Genomic DNA, 14,411 nt, shown 5'->3' with positions numbered 1-14,411 from the left:
TAGGTCTCTCTTTACTGCCCCCTCCTGCCACATAGTGTATAACACATTACGAGTTTACATAACCCCATGAGGTAGAACAGCTGAGAAAACTGAGTGCGGGAATAGAGCACACATCTCTCCTATTAACTGCTTAAACGCAAGGGGCCATAGATCTTCCCATGATAAAGGTTACACATTGGGCTCAGTCTAACACTGGCTCAGTAAATGTCAGCGTTACTACCAACCAGAATTTGTAGGCTGCACGCTGCTTTTAGAGCAGAAGAGAGAGAAATTATATGAAGCAGGACACAAACATTTTACAGATATTTTAAACCATACACATACATGACAGGAAGAAACATGTAAAGGAACACTAAAGAGTTAGTAATACAAACCTGTATTACTAATGATTTAGTATCCCTGTCCCTAGATATATAGATGTCTCCATGTGCATCCCATAAAATTAATAAAACAAAGGGTTTTACTTTCTTATTTCCATCACTGAAGCTCCCCTCTGCGCTGCTCCCCTCTCCTCCTTCCTCAATGTCATGGAGCAGGCATGTCCTCCTCCAGCAATGATCCAGACCTGGTCTGCATGCACGGTGAAGGCCGCATGTGCATTGAATCAATGCTTTCCAACGGTGGCTTCCGCATCACGTGATCGAGTTTTGATTGATCAGGGCTACAGAACCGTCTCCAATGACTGTCAGTGTAACAGCAACTGGAGGTGTGTTTAGCCCTTCAAGGTCATTTTCTGCAAGGGTTTCACTTTGAATGGTTAAACTGAGAGGACCACTGCACGCAGGCCACTTCATTGAGATGATGTTGCTGGGTGACTTTAGTGATCCTTTAAAGGTCAGGCCAATTCAGTTGGGTGTATCATTCATCTGATGATGTCATCCAATCTGTATAGTCTACTCAAGAACTGTATATGTTACTCAAGATCAATCATTTTGGTATATTGGTGACTGGACATGTGTTGTATCACGGTTTCATTTTATTTAGTTTTATCTTATACTGCTGTTGAGATGGGAATATGTTGTGAAATGCAGTGAAAGAGGGCTTAATAGAATGATGTCCAACCCATGGCACTGCTGAAGACTGTGAACTACATTTCCCATAAGGCTCTGCCAACCATTGTAATCAGTTAGTTTGCAAACTTCATCCAAAGCCAAGGTTAGCTGTATATGAGTTTACCCAATGAAGCATCATGAGATAAAAGTACTTTTAGTATGTGACTCAGTTTGTATAAAGGATAATGAGAAACTGGGATTTACCAGTAACAAGAACCAGGGTTAGTGTATGGACCTTGCCTGTAGAATTAATATAAAATTCCAGTGCTTCTTAGTGAGACTGAGAGAGGATAGGGCAACCTAGAACCTTAGAACTTTAACGTTTTTGTGCAAACTCAGAAAGATGTTTATTGGTGGTGGTGTTGTATGTGCTGTGTGTTTATTAGTGGTGTATGTGTATTACGATCCTGTGGGCATGCAGTCTACATAAACAACAGTGTGATTTGGTATTGCCATATGTTTGTGTCACAGCAGAGGCACTGCTTTGTTTCCTGCACTATCGTCACATCAAAATTAACTGTGCCTCCAGGACAAGGGTGACATAACATATATTACTCTAGGATAAGGGGGACATAAGAAATGCACGAAACCAACTGTCCAAAAGTGGCCTTCCACCTCTTGTTGGACTACATTTCACATTGGCCAGCAATTTGGCAAAATATTATGTAAATGTCATCCCAACAACAGATGTAAATGGAAAAAGTTGTCCACCCTTTACTATTGAGCTTTCTATTTCCACCCAGTTATTTATTTTCAACAAGCCATTTCATCAACTAACCTGGATTACACATTAAACTAGCTACTTGGCAATAAATTGCCTGTTTATCAAGGTCCACTGAGTGCAAACTGAAGATAACCATTTCTGTAACTCACTAATATTTATATATATATGAAAAAAAAGAATCAGTCTGGTGCCACCTAAATACTTTTAAGAGTAATTCAGATTGTAAGGTTTAGGGTAATATACCTAGTAGCTTAACTCATTGGTCTATCACATAATAGTGATTATTAATTAATGATAATAATAATAATGATTAGAATATTTAACATTGTATACTTACATGTATTTAAGTGGTTCTTGGGGGAGTAACTCAATGTCTTCCCATGTTTGACAAATGGTGGACTTTGATAAATGTTGGATACTAGTCCCAATTAATGAGTGCTCAATACCCTCACATTAGTCATCACGTTAATAGCACTGCTTACTGTTAGCGAGAAACCAGAATTTTATGGAATAAAAACACTTGGATCTTTCTGTTATTTTAATGTTACCTCCTCGGCTGATGCCCCTAAAGAGCATGTTGCCTGTGATAGGTTGTGCTGGGAAAGCTTCTGAGCTCTGCACGAGGGATGTTGCATGTTGTAAAAATAAAATGACCATTTGATTTTGTACTCAGGGTGTCAGGAGGCCACGGTGGGCACGGTGTGCCGATCTAGTTTGTAGCTATCCCAGACGAGGGAGACTTGGTGGTTTGGAATTTTAACCAGAATAATCTTACGGTTATTTTGTAAAAGGAACAAGTGCTGATTATTGCTTATATACTGTACATGTATATTGTCAAGCCCCAATACAAGATCAGATGGTCATCTTCTTGCCTTTATTAACCAGTTGTTTTTCATTGCTGTTCTATATCACTGTTAAAATGAGTTTATCATCACTATGGCTTTATTTCCAAGTGCACATTTATAAGCAAAGGCACAGCATCTAATAAAGCCCACTTTTATTCACTGTAGCTTGCACAATACATCACAGTAACCCTTAATATATATTCCTTCATCAATTACACAATCACATAGCTAACAAGCGTAAAAGTTTTTAAAAGAAAGAAACCCTGAAATTAAAATTATTAAAAGTTTATATCTTACAATTAGTATTAGTAAGTAGTATTATTATGGACCCTTTATCGTGTAAGGCAGAACTTCTGACTTAAGGCAGTAATTACAACGTTGAAGAATACATTAAAATCACCTGTAACTAGTGCTATCCTTTATTTCATGTGATGATCTATTTCTTTTATAATGTATGTTAAAAGATTTAGCCAGCGACTTCACAATCCGGTTCAAACTAGGCACAGTCAGGGCACTCAAAGCAAATTAGAAGAACAGAAACATTGTTTCGGTTTTTCCTTTGCCATTGAATATGTTCAGTGGCTGAATAGGGCACTTATAATGTTGATTGACAGAGAGCCAAGATGGAGGCGCCCATTTCTGGGATACATTGGCTGAGAAATGTAAAGTTTACGCAATTTGTGTTATAATAGGTGGTGCTGGGCAGATGATTTATGCAAAGGGCTGGGTGGTGGCACTATACCTCCCAACATTAGGAAGTGTGAAATCAGGTGGCCAGGCCTAAAGGGGCATGCCAGTGTTGTCAAAGAAGGGACATGTCAGCCTGAAATTAATGCATGCCGAGCTGACTGAGGTAGGCCAGGAACACAGTGTGAGTGTATCCCATAATCTGCTTGTGATGTGCTGGAGGGGGAACAAAAACAAGATGGCGGGAAGGGAACCTGAAATTGAGATGGCCTCCCATAATCAGGACATTTGTTGGTGTGGTTTCACAAAAATAGATACAATTTATTTTTGCCACAGCTGAAAAAGAAGAAGTATTAGACTTGCTAAGACAGCTGAAATGGGAGAAGCGTTTAGACTTTTAAATGTCACTTATACCTTAGGTGTCCCCAGTGGCCTGTAGTATTGCATTGTGGGAAATTCCAATTTCTTTAAATTTTAGTGTGAAAAGCATATGTTGCTTCGTTAATGGCAAGCAGGCGCTATTCAGAAAACTTAATTGTAGAGATTTAAGAAATGAATAGTGCTATTCAAAAATTCAAATCACTTATTTTTTTGCAAAGTTTGCAATTTAGTTTTCACAATTCACAAAAATGTGGTAATTAGTGGATAAACCCACGAGAACTGAAAGATATGGTATATTTTAGTATTATAGAAAAAAAGTCAAGAACTACTCTACATAAAAAACTTTGCATTTATAAGGAACATGAGTAAAAACACATTGCCTCAATCATTGCAGATGCGCCTCTAGCGTCTGGCCGGAAGACAGCCGCTAGAGGCTGGCTTAACCCCTAATGTAAACATAGCTGTTTCTCTGAAACTGCTATGTTTGCATCTGAAGGGTTAAAACCTGAGGGACCTGGCACCCAGACCACTTCATTGAGATGGGTGACTATAGTGTCTCTTTAACCACACACGCACAGTTTGCTAGTGAAACACATGCAAATTTCTTACAAAGTGTTTCACTAAAGTGTGAATTGGGAATTCAAAGTGATTTTGGACAAAAATAGCTGAAACTGATAACATAACTGACTTTTTTTTTTCCTTTTCGGCAATTTTTTTTCAAAAAATTGAATTTCACATTAAATTCCGGACAATAAATCCTTTGCATAATAATGTTATAATTTATCTTCCAATTTAATACAACATCATTTTAGCAGTGAATTCTTAATCTTGACTGTCCTTTCTGTAAAAAAAAAGACCTTTAATATGTTGAAAATAAAATTTACTTTATGCTAACCTGTGTAAGATTAGCATAAAGTTATTTAATTGTTTTTACCCGTAAAACACAATGTATTATAAAGTTGTCACAAAGTTAAGTGTGTCAAGGAGACACTGTGGGCCCTAAAACCATTTAATTTTATCGAATTTCTTATAGTGTCTGGAGTCTCCTGGTACTGTCCGTCCATTCAGTGTTAAACCATTTTCAATCAGTTTAACGACGCTAAATAAAAGTCCCTGCATGCCTACAGCCTGCCCCCACTGGAAATCTAGCTAAGTTAGAAATTACACACTTCCTTCTTGCCAAACCAATTCATACTACCAATGGGCAATGTGATAGGTTGAACACAGTTAGCTGACACTCTCAGCCAATCACAGCCACCCATTGATGCTCAAGCTCATTGTTCCACATTAGCCCAAGCAGCACAGATGAGGTGGGCTGTTGGGGACTCGCATTTATCATTAAAACTTTAATAATGATTGGAGGGGACTCCAGGCTCTATAACCATTTCAATGAGATGAAGCTGTTGCAGTGCTTAAAGTGTCCCTTTAAGCAGCAAAGTAGGAGTTTAGTGTCGGTGTAACAATACCCACGCAGTATATTTCTCAGCCCACCCACCTGTCTATCCTAACTAAACTTAGTTCTGCTGAACGATATTAGCTCCTACTCAGACGTAAATATTTTTTCTTTTTTTTAAGATTCTGACATTTAATTCTTCCATTCATCGTGAGACAATTCTTTTGTCAATAGACTTTGTTCAACGTTATTTTCAGACACATTGACAAGAGCCATTAGTGAAGATACAGAGTATTTCTGAAAACATTGACAAGCCGATTTATTTTTGATCGCGAAAGACTTTGATTTGTGTTCATCAGCGTCTTTTGCTTTCAATGCATCAGAACCACTGAATGTCCATGATGTTAAAGTTCAGATATATATTTATGCCCAAGTTGTACTCAGTTGTTGTGGAGACTTTTTGTTTTATGTTGAATTATGTGTTTTTTTTGTTTTTTTTTGTGAGGCGTCATATTAAGTTAACAGAAGCACCATCTTTGCTTTTTGCGTTTTTTGCAAACATATGCCCCAGACAGTATTTCAGCATAAAATTTACATCTAACTTCCCGCATCCAACCTTTTCTCTGATTGTTCATTGAAGAGATGTCTTTTTGATCTGTAAGAAATGGCAGAATCAAATAGAATGTAGAGATCGCACAGAAAAATCCTGGTCACAATTTACTCTGATTTACTGCAGTCGGGACATTGTGAACAGATCTAAATTACGACTGAAACTGAACTGACCTGCAAGATTGGACAAGATATCTCTACCTGCTGATGTTTCTTTCGTCTGAGTACATTAATTCAATCACTGATGGGTACTCCTATGCTGCAATAATCAGTTTTGTTCATTCCCAAAGTAATGAACAACTTAAGTCCATTATTATGTTATCCTATAGTTACAGTTGCAGGGTGCATTCTTCTGCCAAACAATTTCAAGCCTGTTTTTGGAGTATATTCACTAAAAACAGATTTGTGTAGAACACAAATTATTTGAGTTGAGAGAGTCATTTTGATCTATTGTCTGTAATTGTCTCCATTTTCCAAATTTATTGAAACCCCCTATATCAATTTTGATCATTTGAACCACTTTTATATTAGTGTTGTGGGACATCTGGTCAGTCCTGGAGCACCTCAAAAAACAGAAACGAGTAGAAATTGGGGCTGGGGGTTTCCTCAGTATGAACCACCTGTACTTCATTTTTTATATATATATTTTTTAATATAAGGAATTTATCATATAGCCACTAAATATTCTGCTCCCTTCTCTGTACAGTGCATAAGATGAGGGCTTCACCAGCAGTATGTGGTCAGTATTTGCAGCAGTAGATAGTGGTCCAGATGACACCAAGCCTCGGTGTCTGCCAGTCTCCATAGAACATCGCTCAGTGTTCCGTACATTGCGTGTGTTTGCTGTGTGTAGACAGTAGTGGCTACAGTAGTATGCTATGCATTGACCATTTGGTAACATGTATTTCTATGAATCTTACATTTCCCCACAGAGGCACAGCGGAGACCATATTACGCGGACTACTCACCAGCTCGACGGTACATCCACACACTCTGTACCAGCCACTATCTGGACCTCTTCATCACCTTCATCATTGGCATTAATGTTATCACTATGTCCATGGAACATTACAACCAACCCAAGGTACACATCTGGTAGTTGTCAGTTCGCCCTCTAGTGGACTGAGAGATGCAGTGCTGAACATACACATTCACATTCAAACAATATTTCACCCTTACTGCATTGCAATGTATAAATCATTATTATTATTTTATTGCTTCCAATTTATTTAGCTGTGCTTTATAATGCATAGCAATATTACATTTTTTTTTTTGTAAAATAAATAATCACTGAAGGTTTGTAATTAATTATGGCATGTATTAGATAAGAGCGAGACAATATAAAATAAATAAATATAATGAGTAAAGATTAGCAGTGGCTAAAAGTTAAATCTTTTGCCAGCCTTTATGCTGTAGAAGACTGACTTCTACATGGGGATCTAGCATTTACCAACTCCTGCTGTATTCCCTTTAACAAAAATGTTAAGAACACAAGTCATATATAAATGTATAAACTCGGATCTGTGGCTTTCAAGGTATTTCTTATAATACATTTCTGCTTAGAAGCCTCAGAGCTCTTTATGCTAATTTGTTTATAATCCTTTCATCCCATAATAATTGCCAGCATACACCTCACCTATTCTTCTGGTCTTGAAAGTGTTCTATAATGTTTGCAACTCAGGGGAACGGACCCATTTAAAGTGAACATATTAGATGTGTGCTCTCTCTCTTCCACTGGGAGGGCTGATGGTAAGCTTTGCAAAGAAGATTTTGTGAATTTCATCTTGCATCTTGCTTAGGCGGCCTTTAATAAAAAAAATAAAAAAAAAACACTCCAAGCATCATAACCAGCGCAGCCCGCTGTAGTGGTTATGGTGCCAGGACTATTCTGGCATCCCCCTGAAGTAAGAAGTCACACCATTTTAGAACTCTTTGACAACTTACCTGCGGTTTGTCAGGTGCCCGTTATCTAGAACTGAGCTACATGCAGGATCTCCTGGGGGTAAGTTGTCAAAACATTCTTAAATGGTTTAAACACTTACTGTGGGAGAATAGCAAGGCCCAGCATTATAACCACTACAGAGGGCTGAAGTGGTTATGGTGCTTGCAATATTCCTTTTAATGGGGACTGCAATTCGCAATCTGTCCCAGTGTCATAAAAAGCATTAAATCAAGTAAGTTAAAAACTAGTCTTAAAATATTGCTAAAACCTGTTAGAGATTTTGTTTTTTCTTTTGTATACATGCAGTATATGGACATTTTTCCATGTTTTATTGATAATAAATGGCTGCTCTCGGCTAACGAATCCCCTTGAAACATTTCTTTATATAACAGTTTCTAAGAGGCAAAAGAAAGCGTGTTTTTCAATACATCCTGTTACATGCCATAAATTTAGGCATCATTAAATTACAGCCTTGCGCTTGCTACATCTACCGATGACAGCAATATTTGTTGGCACTAGCCAATGACAATAGGAAGTCATTTCTGGTGTTCTGTGCAAAGTCCCCATTTCGTACAGCCATGTTTCCGATGTATAATTCTTGCAGATCTCGTCTGTCAGATTACGTAATATGGCTCATTCAGACCCATCTGCTCCTCGGAATATATTGGCTTCTCTCGCTGTTTTTGAAGTATTTGGCCAGACAAGAACAAACAAAAAAAAAAAAAAAGAACATAAGACTCCGTTCTGGTGCTATTACAGACATCCTTTTAAAGTGGGGTCGGGGAGTTCAAGGGAGGGTTTCAAACTGAAAAAGTCATATGGGATCGTGTTTATGTGAATGCTTGTATGGTGTGTTCTTTTTTTTCCAGTCCCTGGAGGAAGCTCTGAAATACTGTAACTACCTCTTCACCATCGTCTTCGTGTTTGAAGCTGTTCTTAAACTGGTTGCTTTTGGATTCCGAAGGTTCTTTAAAGACCGGTATGGTGAAATCTGTTTACTTTCAATCGTAGCTTAACCCGAGTTGGTAATCCCTATGTGTACATTGTCTATGACTATGCATTGTATATGGCAATGTTTTCTACGTATGCACAATGTACATGTATCAAAACGCTTCATATAAAGAGACGACGTGTACATGGCAATTCACAGCTCTTAAATCTGGGGGGTCTGTGCACTGGTCAGTGAGTTGTAGTCAGTGGACCACCATTTTGCAAAAAAAAAAAATGTTGAGTCTGCCAATTTTAAAGGGACTCTATAGTCACCATATAAAAGCAAGAAAGACAGGTCCCCCAGCCTTCCTTCTTGCTTTTATATGAACTTTCATTAATTAAAAAAAAAAAAATCGATGTTTTTATATTAAAAACTTACCTCCGTTCCAGCGCGGAGCTCCCCGCTAGGCCGCGCCCCCTTTTTCGTCAAAATGACGAAATCGCGGGGCCCAATGGGACGGCTTCGCGCTGGACCAATCGCGTTCTTCATAGAGCGGCATTGAATGCCGCCCTATGAAGAACCTGAGCGCTTTACCGCGCATGTGCGCGGAATGCGCGTTCGCGAGCTGAGCTGTCTGACTGACAGCTCAGCTCCCTTTCTAAAATTATCAATAAGGGGGGGGACCTACTGTCCCCCCCCGGCCCCCACCCCTGTGCGGCGGGTGGGGGCCCTAAAATTATCAATAAGGGGGGGACCTATTGTCCCCCCCCGGCCCCCACCCCTGAGCGGTGGGTGGGGGCCCTAAAATTATCGATAAGGGGGGGGCCTACTGTCCCCCCCCCGGCCCCCACCCCTGAGCGGCGGGTGGGGGCCCTAAAATTATCAATGAGGGGGGGACCTACTGTCCCCCCCCGGCCCCCACCCCTGAGCGGCGGGTGGGGGCCCTACAATTATCAATAAGGGGGGGACCTACTGTCCCCCCCCGGCCCCCACCCCTGTGCGGCGGGTGGGGGCCCTAAAATTATCAATGAGGGGGGGACCTACTGTCCCCCCCCGGCCCCCACCCCTGAGCGGCGGGTGGGGGCCCTACAATTATCAATAAGGGGGGGACCTACTGTCCCCCCCCGGCCCTCACCCCTGTGCGGCGGGTGGGGGCCCTAAAATTATCAATAAGGGGGGGGGACCTACTGTCCCCCCCCCGGCCCCCACCCCTGAGCGGCGGGTGGGGGCTCTACAATTATCAATAAGGGGGGGACCTACTGTCCCCCCCCGGCCCCCACCCCTGTGCGGCGGGTGGGGGCCCTAAAATTATCAATGAGGGGGGGGACCTACTGTCCCCCCCCCGGCCCCCACCCCTGAGCGGCGGGTGGGGGCCCTAAAATGATCAATAAGGGGGGGGACCTATTGTCCCCCCCCGGCCCCCACCCCTGTGCGGCGGGTGGGGGCCCTAAAATGATCAATAAGGGGGGGACCTATTGTCCCCCCCGGCCCCCACCCCTGAGCCGTGGGTGGGGGCCCTAAATACAAAGGGGGGGGGACCCTAGTTAACCCTCCCTCCCCCCCCCCCCCCCCCCAAAAAAAAATATCTCCCTACCTACCCCCCTCACCCTAAAAATAATGAGGGGGGACCATTAACTAAAAACCTGTAAAAAAGAAAAAATGAGATAAAATCAACTTACCATTCGATGTTTTCTTTCTTCTAAAATCTTCTTTCTTCAGCCCCAAAAAAGGCCAAATAAAAATCCATAATAACCGACGCAATTAAAAAAAAAAAAAAAAAAACGAGCGCAAAAAAAAATAATCCATCTTCACCCATGGAGGGCTCCGCGCAGACTGAGCTCCGCAGGGTGGGGAAGGCTTATAAAGCCTTGCCCCGCCCTGCAATTAGGCTAAGAACACTCTGATTGGTGGGTTTGAGCCAATCAGAGTGCTCTTTGTCATTTTACAAGCGTGGGAAAGTTCTTTGGAATTTTCCCACGCTTGTAAAATGACACAGAGCACTGTGATTGGATGGATTTCAAGCCATCCAATCACAGTGCTCTGTGTCATTTTACAAGCGTGGGAAAGTTCTTTGGAATTTTCCCACGCTTGTAAAATGACACAGAGCACTGTGATTGGATGGATTTCAAGCCATCCAATCACAGTGCTCTTTGTCATTTTACAAGCGTGGGAAAGTTCTTTGGAATTTCCCCACGCTTGTAAAATGACACAGAGCACTGTGATTGGATGGGTTTCAAGCCATCCAATCACAGTGCTCTGTGTCATTTTACAAGCGTGGGAAAATTCCAAAGAACTTTCCCACGCTTGTAAAATGACACAGAGCACTGTGATTGGATGGCTTGAAATCCATCCAATCACAGTGCTCTGTGTCATTTTACAAGCGTGGGAAAATTCCAAAGAACTTTCCCACGCTTGTAAAATGACAAAGAGCACTCTGATTGGTTTAAACCCACCAATCAGAGTGTTCTTAGCCTAATTGCAGGGCGGGGCAAGGCTTTATAAGCCTTCCCCACCCTGCGGAGCTCAGTCTGCGCGGAGCCCTCCATGGGTGAAGATGGATTATTTTTTTTGCGCTCGTTTTTTTTTTTTTTTTTTTTTTTAATTGCGTCGGTTATTATGGATTTTTATTTGGCCTTTTTTGGGCTGAAGAAAGAAGATTTTAGAAGAAAGAAAACATCGAATGGTAAGTTTTTTTTATCTCTTTATTTTTATTTTTTTTTACAGGTTTTTAGTTAATGTTCCCCCCCTCATTATTTTTAGGGTGAGGGGGGTAGGTAGGGAGATAATTTTTTTTTGGGGGGGGGGGAGGGTTAACTAGGGTCCCCCCCCCCCTTTGTATTTAGGGCCCCCACCCACCGCTCAGGGGTGGGGGCCGGGGGGGACAGTAGGTCCCCCCCTTATTGATCATTTTAGGGCCCCCACCCACCGCTCAGGGGTGGGGGCCGGGGGGGGACAATAGGTCCCCCCCTTATTGATAATTTTAGGGCCCCCACCCGCCGCACAGGGGTGGGGGCCGGGGGGGGACAATAGGTCCCCCCCTTATTGATAATTTTAGGGCCCCCACCCGCCGCACAGGGGTGGGGGCCGGGGGGGGACAGTAGGTCCCCCCCTTATTGATAATTTTAGGGCCCCCACCCGCCGCACAGGGGTGGGGGCCGGGGGGGGGACAATAGGTCCCCCCCTTATTGATAATTTTAGGGCCCCCACCCGCCGCACAGGGGTGGGGGCCGGGGGGGGACAGTAGGCCCCCCCCCTTATCGATAATTTTAGGGCCCCCACCCACCGCTCAGGGGTGGGGGCCGGGGGGGGGGGGACAGTAGGTCCCCCCCCTTATTGATAATTTTAGGGCCCCCACCCGCCGCACAGCGGTGGGGGCCGGGGGGGGGAAGGAGAGTAGGTCTCCCCCCCCTTCAACCACTATTGTGGACCGTAAGCGTCCCTGTGGGTTCGGGCTTCAGCTGTCAGCTGAAGCTGAAGCTGTCAGCTGAAGCCACGCCCACAGCAGTGCTGACAGGCTATCAGCACACAAAGCGCGTTCACAGTGCTTTGTGTGCTGATAGCCCGTCTGATGCATTCACCCAGAATGCATCGGACGAGAGGCCTTTTTAGGGCCTCTGAACTCGGAAGTCCCTCTGGTGGCTGTCTGATTGACTGCAACAAGAGGTGTTCCAAGCTTCCAATGTAAACACTGCATTTTCTCAGAAAATACAGTGCTTACAAGAAAAAGGCTCCGGGTAGCTGTAGCACTCACCTGAACAACCTCATTAAGCTGAAGTTGTTCAGGTGACTATAGTGTCCCTTTAAGGTTTGTTTTTTTTCCAATTCAGCTATTCTGACCTAACTTTTCTGTTTTTAATGAAAACTACCCCATAATTTTAAATTGATCTGATGTCTAGTACTGATGTTTAACAAGCACATTAAAGCATGGAGTGGGCTAACATTGGCACTCCCGATGCTGTAGACTACATGTCCCCTGATACTTTGTCAGCATTATTGCTGTAAAGCATTATGGGAAATGTAGTCCACATGTGGAATGCTGAAGATTCCCTGCCCCTGCCATAAAGTAACAAAAAACTTTAGGGCTAGGTAAATGTACGATAACAAGGTTAGCTAATATTGAAGTTCGGAGGGTCTTAGTTCAATTCAAGTAAATAAAGCAATTAATTAATTAATTAATTTGAAGTAATTAACGTAATTTATTAAAGTAAATAAAAATGTTGTAACAAAATCTGCGCAAACTCACCACTGCATCTTCAAACTTAACCTCTTAGGTTCAATCATTCATATTTCTGTTGTTAACTTGTGTTGGAGTTTCTCTGTCTTAGTTATTGTGGCATTGCTTACCTCCACCGAGCCACACAGACCCCCTCCTGGCGTGCGGTTCGACCACTCCGTGGCCACGTCGCACACTGAGGGAGACTCACCTCCCTCAATCCTAGAAGACCTCCTCCGGCCACATGTTCTGACTAAACTACGCGGCCGCGCGGCAGGACGTTTAAATATAGATGTGGACGTGACGTCATGCCCACTCTTAAAGTGACCACGTCATCATTGTGATCCTAATCTGTTTTGGATCACAGTGATGACGTGGACCTATCAGAACATAGGTAAGCCTATTTGAAGCTTGTTTTAGCCCCTATTCATTGCCCTATCAGGGTTTCTGTTAGAACCTCGTTTAGTGCTCCTAGAGATTCCCTTGTGATTTCCTGTGTTTGACCTCGGCTTCGTATTTGACTTGTGATTTCTGGTATCCTGAACTTGGCTTCGTATTTGACTTGTGATTTCTGGTATCCTGAACTTGGCTTCGTATTTGACTTGTGATTTCTGGTATCCTGAACTTGGCTTCGTATTTGACTTGTGATTTCTGGTATCCTGAACTTGGCTTCGTATTTGACTTGTGATTTCTGGTATCCTGAACTTGGCTTCGTATTTGACTTGTGATTTCTGGTATCCTGAACTTGGCTTCGTATTGACTTTGAGTATTCCTGTTTTTCTTGTCCTTGCTTTATTTTGACCCTGATTCTTGTTGTTTAGTTACGTTAAGTCCGGTCATTCTAAGGTTCGGTAATATGTCTTTTGGATTCCACCTTTTGTGGTTTTCTCTTTTCTGCATGTTGGGGTACGACTCCTGTGACAGTTATGCGAGTAATTAAGTAGTGAAAATAGCTCAGGATTATGGGAATTGCACTTCAGAATATAATTTAAAAAGGTACTTGCTGGGGCGGCGGGGCCTGAACTGCATGGCAGCTAGACGTGTGAGCTCTCAGCCTGATCTCGAATTTGAGCTGCTACACTGACTCCCAACATGCTAATCCAATTTCTAACGCGACTTACCTGCTTCAGGAACCTGCTGAGAAGCTCGGTGTTGTTTTTGGCAGATATCCCTCCAGGGGTCTTCAGCGTGGCCTGGTTGAATGGCCTCCCGTTCTGCATAAGCCGTGCCCTCGAGGTGATACTCAGTAACTCTGTTCCCCACCCCCCCCCCTTTGGACCGGTGGGGTTTATCCCCACTGGCTGGCCCTTCATACTTGCCTGACACTTGGGGCTGCCTGCTGCCTGCACGAAGATCACAGAAAGTGAGACAAAATGGCAGATGCGTCCATATCCCACGAGTACAAACCTATGCAGCCCAGGCAGGACTGTCCTAGCATGTTGGAGCAGTCCTTGGAGAGGCTGTAGGCAATATTCACCCGCTTCTGAGACACCCTGGAGAAGTGTGCCATGCTCTCTACTCCACAAGGTGGCAACAAGGAGAGCAGCAACCGGGAGGTGAGCAGAGCCTCATCTGGCATAGCAAATATACAGCCACCCGTGTTCACCAGAGCTTGCCCACCTAGGCTGATGGCC

General features: G+C 43.0%; 1 protein-coding gene across 3 annotated transcripts in view; it reads left to right on the top strand.

Annotated features, from left to right (window-relative positions):
- The window catches only part of CACNA1H (calcium voltage-gated channel subunit alpha1 H), a 200,608-nt gene that overhangs the window by 163,245 nt on the left and 22,952 nt on the right, over positions 1-14,411 (top strand). For all 3 annotated transcript variants that reach the window (XM_063430446.1, XM_063430447.1, XM_063430445.1), the window contains exons 24-25: positions 6,624-6,775; positions 8,503-8,612. In XM_063430446.1, the coding sequence (XP_063286516.1) occupies positions 6,624-6,775; positions 8,503-8,612 (262 nt within the window). The remainder of the gene's footprint in view (positions 1-6,623; positions 6,776-8,502; positions 8,613-14,411) is intronic.

The sequence above is a fragment of the Pelobates fuscus genome, chromosome 8 (assembly GCF_036172605.1).
Source record: "Pelobates fuscus isolate aPelFus1 chromosome 8, aPelFus1.pri, whole genome shotgun sequence".
Classification (NCBI taxonomy): Eukaryota; Metazoa; Chordata; class Amphibia; order Anura; family Pelobatidae; genus Pelobates; species Pelobates fuscus.
The sequence above is the reverse complement of the archived record's forward strand: the minus strand, read 5'-3'. Positions and strand labels throughout refer to the sequence as shown.